Source organism: Cololabis saira, chromosome 22 (genome assembly GCF_033807715.1).
Source record: "Cololabis saira isolate AMF1-May2022 chromosome 22, fColSai1.1, whole genome shotgun sequence".
NCBI lineage: Eukaryota > Metazoa > Chordata > Actinopteri > Beloniformes > Belonidae > Cololabis > Cololabis saira.
This window is the reverse complement of record NC_084608.1, coordinates 14,521,763-14,530,101: the sequence shown is the minus strand read 5'-3', so window position 1 is coordinate 14,530,101 and position 8,339 is coordinate 14,521,763. Positions and strand designations below refer to the sequence as shown.

The 8,339-nt window shown below is 40.6% G+C and overlaps 1 protein-coding gene across 6 annotated transcripts in view; it reads left to right on the top strand.

Annotated features, from left to right (window-relative positions):
* The first annotated feature begins 400 nt into the window (after positions 1-400).
* Positions 401-8,339, top strand: part of mllt10 (MLLT10 histone lysine methyltransferase DOT1L cofactor) — a 48,108-nt gene continuing 40,169 nt past the window's right edge. For 4 of the 6 annotated variants that reach the window (XM_061713964.1, XM_061713962.1, XM_061713963.1 and 1 more), the window contains exons 1-2: positions 401-801; positions 4,349-4,428. In XM_061713964.1, coding sequence (XP_061569948.1) covers positions 693-801; positions 4,349-4,428 — 189 coding nt within the window. In that variant the 5' untranslated portion in view covers positions 401-692. Of the gene's footprint in view, positions 811-4,348; positions 4,429-8,339 lie in introns of all 6 variants that reach the window. The other 2 variants (XM_061713966.1, XM_061713965.1) reach the window with 2 other exon arrangements.

The window sequence follows — 8,339 nt, the reverse complement described above, 5'->3', positions numbered from 1 at the left end:
AAAAGATATTAAAACAGTAAAAGTGCAGTGGTTTAAATGATATCTACATGATATGTGTGGCCTATATCTTAAAATGAAAAGTACCATTCCTTTGTACCTCAACCAAACTAATCTTAATCCCCTCTGTCCTTCAAGTTAATATGTTGTAATCCTGAAACACACATCTGCTCCAAGATCATTACGCCTTTCAATCTTGCACAGCCCCCTCCGCCGACCGTGCTCCCCTTATACCCGCCTGCTACTACAATGTTGACATTTATTCTGGCAAACTGAAGTCTCACTGTTATTACAAACTTTTGAAACCACGTGAACCCAAAATGGAGCCCCCGGTGACGTCAGTCCAATCAGGAAGCGCGCAGGCCGCGCAGCCCCGGCTACGCTGCTTCCTGTCCCCGACAACTTCCCCCTCTCCCCGCCGTCACACAGCGACGGCGATGTTTTGGTGAAAAAAAACGGGGGAAATACAGCGTCGAAAAGGGGCCGTGGAGGCGTTTTAAAACATGCCACCTCGGCCGAGAGGGACGTAGAAGAAAGCGGCGCCGCGGGGGGAGCCGACGCACGCCCTTCCCCGCGGAAGGTTTCGCTTGTTTAATCCGCGTATATCCCTCCGCATGTCCGCGTCCATCCGCAGATAGTCCGCAGCGAGCACCGTTGTCCCAACGGGAACACGACGAGTTTTTTCGACGATTAACATGAAGGAGATGATCGGAGGGTGCTGTGTGTGCTCCGATGAGCGAGGCTGGGCGGAAAACCCACTCGTTTACTGCGACGGACACGGCTGCAACGTGGCCGTGCACCAAGGTAAGCGAGGTGAAGCACCGAGGCGCGTAGCACGAGGCTAAGCAGGGCCGGGATGCTGATTTATGGTCCCGCGTCACACCGACGCAGAGCCTACGGCGTAGGGTACGCGGCAACGCGTACCCTACGCCGTAGGCTCTGCGTCGATAACTCAGGCTTCAGCCCGCATTCACACCTGCAGAGAGCAGGATTCACTCCTGTCAAAACGCCTGCACACAGGACATGACCTTAACATGCACGATGGAGGCCATCAAATAGAAGTCCAAACTTTACCAAGCATGTATACATGTCTGCTTTGGGCATATTTCTGGTTAGTTCCAGCAGGAAAAGAGTGGATTGTGCAGACGAGCCTCACTGCCATGACTCGCTTCATGACGTCCACTGTTTACATTTGTAAGAGCTGGCCATGTGTCCGTTTGGCAAACAGCGAGATACTGAGACTGTTTTAACTGTCAGCAACTGTGTGTTTGTGGTTTAAGCACTGCTTTTAGTCGTCCCGGGTTCTGGCAGTGTTTTGACTAGACAGACAGGTCTAATTTAGGTGCAGCCAAATGACAACTGTCAGGTCTGGTTAGGATTGGTGTCATTATTATTATTATTATTTGTGGGTTTTTCTTAATTTGTGGAATAAACCTAAGCAGTAATAGTAGTATTGGCCTTCTGCTCAGCTGCATGGATCAGTATTTAACTGCAGGTTTGCATCATATTGTGAAAACAGTGTGTGTCAATAGAAATTTCAGCTTGTTTAAGATTGGGTGTGTTTTAGAAGTGGTGAGAGAATTAGATGACAAAGTTACTGTGTTGTTCTCAGTGAGAAACTGTATCATGAAGAATAATTATGCTATATTTCTCTGTCACAAGATATGTCCTGTTAAAACCTGAAGCTTCAAAAGCCCATTTTCTTTTCCTCTTCTTTTTTTTTTTACTATTTTGTTAAAGGACATTTCTGGAGATTAATCAACCCAATGTGTATTATTAGATGGGAATTTATGAACCATCTTTTAGGGACGAAAACAACATGAATCTATGCAGTTTTAAGTTAGGACAGAATACATGTTTGCAGAAAAAAATGACAATCCACCTAAATCAGAGTAAATGCTATGTTAAGACTAAAACATGTCCTTCCATGTGAGGAATCTAGTGCATAGGGACCCTACAGACAAACTGAGGTCATTTCAACTTTGTATATGTACAAAAAGCCTCTTTGTATGTGAATGTATCTATGTGTGTATATATACACACACATAGATACAAGGCTGGTTATACAGGCATCAGCTTTACTAAACTGGTCACTACATTGTCATAAGTCTGTACTAGTAGGTCAGTCAGGTCGGTAGTCTGTAGAGATTCTTGGACAAACAATCCTTTTTCTATGTACTTCTTAAACACATACAGTATGAAGTTGGAATGACCTTCGTTTGTATGTAAAGACCCTAATCACACTGCCCTTTAAGTGGAATGACATTTTGGAGACTTGTCAGGGGCTAAGCATACGCTCACACGTACGCGCTGGGATCGTCCTGAGCATCGTTGTCCATTCAATTTGAATGCAGTGATGTCAGGCATTGCTTAACTGAGCTGTGGGTTTCATGCGTCACGCCAGGAGCGTTGCTTCCGTCAAAGTTGGGCAGTTTGTATTTCTTTTGGAGGTTCAGACATCAAGTTGTGGCTGCACAGCTGGTGCCAGCCAATGAAACCGTACATGAGGGCATAAGAGTTTCAAAGCACACAATCGTTTGTGTAGCTAGCATGGAGAAATGTGATTGGTTGCTTACGGCATGAAGAAGGAACATCAGAAGCACCACCTGTTGAGCATTAACATGACGCTGCTGGTTGAGCACACAGTTAAAATAGCAGTTTTATTTTGAGGTATCTTTGTTGCCCCATGCGCTAACATTAATTGTGATTTTGCTGCAAACACGTATTCTACTGAAAACTGCTTTGATTGACATAAGTTTAGTCCCGTAAGGGCTGGGACACACCAACCCAACGACCAACCTTCGGCAGAAAAGCAGTGGGATTGAAAGTCGGCTCCCGTCTGCCCGAGTCGGTAATAAAAAAATACACCCAAACACACCAACGCGGCACCAACTGCAGCGTACGTTCTGTGCGTGGTGTAATATGTTCCCATAACTGCAGGCACCGCTAATCTGTGATGTTGCCTAGAAAGAAAAGGAAAGAAAAACAACCGGAAACGACGGACCGCTCTAGTCTGACATTAGTCAGTGTTTTCACTTCTGATAGAAGTCAAGAAGGATCGAAAATACGATGGCTAATAAAGACAATATACTGACGTTCACAACACAGTCAAACACAATCCAAATCGAAACCGATGTTATGATCGGGTGTAGTGTAGCGTCTTTTCTATCGCTGTTTATCTAGTATGTTTACCATCCTCATTTCCGGTTAACTCTGATTCGCTAGTCAAGGGACAGCACTCCACCAGTCATATTGGTCGTAGAGTCCGACGGCTAGTGGCTGATTTTGTATGTCAAATCGGCCAAAATGAAGACGCCGACGGGCGACTGTACGGGACACACCAACCCGGCTCGAGTCACTGACCTTGCCTGACTGTCCGACAGCCGATTATCGGGTTGGTGGGTCCCAGCCTTAAGAAAGTTTTACACTCCTGACCGTCTAATAATCTAATCTAATAATATTACTTTACCCCGGCCCCGACAGGTCATGGATCTGAAAATTATTTTGGGAAAGAAAATGAGAACATGCTGTGCTCACTACTCAGAATGTTTTACAAAAACAATAATCACAATCTATATGCTCATTTGTTTAAATATAAACACACACCTGCTTTTTGAACCTCTCTTTAAATCTTAAAAAAAGCAACAATCTACTGAAATGTTCATACTTTGTATTTGTTATTCATCAAAAAAAAGGCAAACTCTTATTTGAACGGATCGGCCATCTGTGTGTACAGAAATCTGGATTATACATGTTTAGTCCAGTGGATTATAGATTCTGGTCAGTTCAGAGGTAATCTGAAAATGTGAAGAGGGTAGTCCCGACATATTTAAGGATGCAGCACCTGTATGTTTATCTGCACAAACTCTGTTCTAAGTTCTTCAAGCTTGTGAAAATGTCTTAGAGTTCGAAATGAAATGTGGTTTTGGGGTAGCAGTCTATTCTGCTAATCAGTTTGTTAGCCAACAGTGGCAGAAATGTAAAGGATTGGATGAAATGAGTTAAATCCATAAAAGTAAAGACCTCAATGGAAGCCTCGTATCGATTAGTGAATGTGAACTCTTTTATGTGGAGTGTCAACATAAAGGTTTTTTTTTGTTCTACTGTTGTCTCAAAGACATTAGCACAGATCTGTGTTGGCTCAGTCACATGTTTGCCTTGTGGTTCTAGTGATAACATAATTTATTGAACTGTGACTGGCTGGCTGTTGTTGTTTTGATCTTTGGTGACAGTCTAGTTTCATTATAGTTATTTAAATGCATTCTGTGGTAGTTCATGTGAACTTTCTAGTTGTTATAATGCCTGACTATTATTGTTTATGTATTTAATGCCTTCTCCTGCCTCTCTTCAGCCTGCTATGGCATCGTTCAAGTGCCCACTGGTCCTTGGTTCTGCAGAAAGTGCGAATCTCAGGAGAGGGCAGCCCGTGTGGTGAGTTTCATCACTTATGAGTTAATCTACTGGAATTACAGGACTGTTAAACACACTGTCAGTAAATATGCTAAAACAATGTCACCTGATATCACCGTAAACATGTATTTTAAATGGTGTTAAAACAAACCTATCAATATAGACAGACCCATCACAATTTTCTTGTTTCATTCTGATTTTCTGAACCTGCCGTTTATTATTTGGGGTCAATTACAGGTTTCTTTCTAAGAACTGTAATCATCAGCTTACAGTAATATAATCACCCAGTGTAGATGATATGTGAAGCTACAGGCTATGTGCTGTTGTTTTATTTTTAGCCACTATCTCTTTGTTAACTTTATCACATTGGGCATGCTCAGCAGGGTGATGCTCCTGTAAGTTTTGGATTGAGTTTGATGTCCCAAACATTTTAGTTGATGTTTTTCTGCAATGTACTTTGCCCTTGTTGGCTGAACAGATTGCTATTTTTGGGTATTCCGTACAGGGAAAAACAGGGAAAAATGTCAACATCAAAGACATGGGTCCTGATGACTGCTTCATGATGAGACATGTAGTAACTGGGGGGTAAAAAAGTGCATTTTCTTATTGGATTGGTACAGCATTTTCCATAGGTTATTTTTTACATCGACAATTAAAAAAGGAAACATGCAGGTGGAGTGATATTTAAGAAAACAAGCTGTTTACTTTTTATGTTTAGAAGATAAAGCAAAAAGATTTAACGTAGCTAGTTGGTTAGCAGAGACACCAGACAAGGCTGTTTATGCTGAAATTTGTGGTAGATGTTATTTTCCCTATATATATATATATATATATATATATATATATATATATATATATATATATATATATATTTTTTTTTTTTTTTTTTTTCCCTTTATGTAACAATGCTTCTTGGCAATAAATCTAAGACGGTTTAAAAGCCTGTTTATTTCCCTTTCAAATGATGCCACATTTGTAAGGAACATGCATTTTTGTGTTGAGCAGCAGAGCTGAGTATGTGGGTTGTTCCCATGAAAAATTTGCCAAATCTTCTGTGCTGGGGCCAAACAGCTTATTTTGCTGTTGTGCTTGGTCTTGTTTTGAGCTTCTGGGACCCCCAGGTGCTGTCAATCAGGAGCCCTGCTCCAAGAATCGGCATGCCATGTTTGACTGATCTGGATAGGGCCCGTGCCACAGGGCAACTTCAAGGTGGTGTTCCACAAAACCAAGTCGAGGCCTTGTTTGGAGCACCAGGTACCATCTCCAAACTGAAAGCCCATCTCCATATAATTGGGATGTCAGAGACAGGTCGCAAAAGACAAACTACCAAGACTTCCTTACACTGTCAGTACTTAAATACTGTAGGCTGTCTTAATTAATGGAAAACAACTTAAAGTGCAACATAAGAAGACAAGTCATCTTCCGTGAAACATGGATAGTGAAATAAAGCCTATGTCCACATCATCAAAGAAGAATAAAACAAAGAAAGCAAAGCATACTGATCTTATAATTTTAAAATCTTTTTCAAAAAGACAAGGATGTCTTCATTGTCTGGGGAGAGTGTGGACCTCTTTGCAGTCACTGTGTCCCCTGTCTGCACCTATAAACATGCTGATCGTGTTTATGATGGCTTTAGCCCGGTCGGATTGTGCAACAAGGATCTGCATAAACACGCTGTGATATGCGGTTGGTGAGCAGCTTTCGTTTTCACTCGGTGAAACACCGGGGCGATGTTGCTTCAAATGTGTGGCCATGCTTGACTGTCATATGGCTTTCTTGTGCCACAGTGCCTACGCACCGTCACGGTTTTATCCACTAACCTCTTTCCTTCATTATATTTGACAGGGAAGCCAACATGCTCCCATACAGGGGATTTAAATGACGCGGGGCGTTCAGGCTCCGCTGTTCCTCCCCTCGCCATGACCACGCTTCTGTGTGGACTCAGCATGCACACAACTTTTCTTTTTTTTCTTCATAAATTAATCCGCGTTTGTGCTGAACTGAAGGTATTGATACTAAAGGATCAATGATGATCCATTGCAGCACTATAAATTGCCAATATATGTTGTTTCTTTAAACTTCAATCACCCAAACACCAAACAAGAATCAGTTGTATGGCACCGGCAGAGAAGATTTGGCAAATTTTTCATGGGCGCCGCGCAACCCAGCTACTCGGCTCTGCTGCTCTGTTTACTAATGCCTTTTCCTTACATATGGGGCACCACTTATAAGGTAATAAACAGGCTTTCCAACAGTGTAAGATTTATTGCTTAGAAGCATTGTTGGGTAGGAAAAACATTTCAGGTTCAAGTTTATATTTGCCATTTGTGCAAACTACAGTCCAGACACATTTGAATTCTTGTGCAGACCTTTCTCAGAATCTGCAGTTTAGAAGATAATACACTATATTAGAAGTACAAAATATACATAAAAAAAACACGATGAAAAAGGTGGCAGTATGTACACAGAAATTAAATACAAGTACTTACAAAAGGTGAGGGCAAATGTAAAAAGTACCAAATATTGTTAATAGAATCTACAGTCTACTCATGGTTCTTTTCACATGACCAAAGTGAAGTAATTCAAATGCTCAGTTCTTTGTGTTTATTATTATTATTTAAAAAGTCATTCTTGATAGGCAAATCGTTTTGTTTCCATCTTTATCTAGATCTTTGGGTATGCAGTCATGTGGTTTTAAAAAAAGTACTACTTCTAAGATTTTACGTGTCAGGGTGTAATTAAAAAAATCTATGGTCCTTACCAGTTTTTAAAATAGGGTAATTACAAACTGTCATATGCAATAATTCATGATTATAGTAGGTCATTATTGTGCGTTTGTGTCACAACTAACCCTAAACAGTGTGAGCACCTCTGAGGCAATAAAAACTTTGGCAGTTTGCTGTGCTGGAGCTTTCCGGTTTGTGTTACCACAAGGCTGATTAGGAAAGACATCATCAATGATCTTAGGGAAGCTATCCATCAAACTAGGAAGGGTTGTGAGACCATTTGGAAATATTTATAGCCCACCATTCTAGACTCAAAGATGATTCACAAGTGGAAACCAGTGAAGAGAGTTGGCACTCTTACCAGAAAGGGAGAATGTCTGTGAAGATTTGATCTGAAACAAATCGATGGCTGCATGTCAGAGTCTGCCTGAGCTAGCTTGTTGAATATTTAAGTTCACGACGGTAAAACTAGAGGAAAAGAAAAAACGGCGCAGGCTTGTTTAGAAAGGTTGCGATCTGCAAGCATTTTCAATGTAAAACAAACAATCAAACCTGGCATCTCTGCTCAGGGTTGTTAGGTTTATTGTATTGCAAGTGTTAACATAAGGCTTGTGGAACAGTGTTTTTTAGAGAGATGAGACCAAGGAGAAGATACTTGGCCATAATGCACTGCAGCTGGGAAAAACCAAACACAGCCCATCAGTAAAACACCTCGTACCATCTGTAACTCGTGGTGATGGAGGTTGATGATTGGGCTTGTTTTAAACACAGGAACTTGAATATGAAAAGCACATGAATATCTTTTTTTATTTGCACATAAACCAGTCTTAGCCCTTTTAAACCATATTAATGAGGGATGTACTATGTTTTGTAATTGTGATTTTTAACTAGGCCTGCAGCTAGCAAATATTTTTGTAATGGATAATTCTGTCGAATATTTCATTGATTAATCAAGTAATCGGATTTTATTTAATTAAAGCCCAGTTATAAATATACAATAGAAAACATGACGGATCACTTAAATAAAACAAAAAATTTGTTTCCTTTTTAAAATAAACAATATTCACCTATTATGCAAACTCTTAAACTGTTAAACTGGTTAAATTTTCAAATAAAAATAAATGGAATTACTTCAAATGGCTAGACATAAAATTAAATAAAAATAAATACAATTGTTTCCCACTTATTTTTTTCTAAGTAACAAAA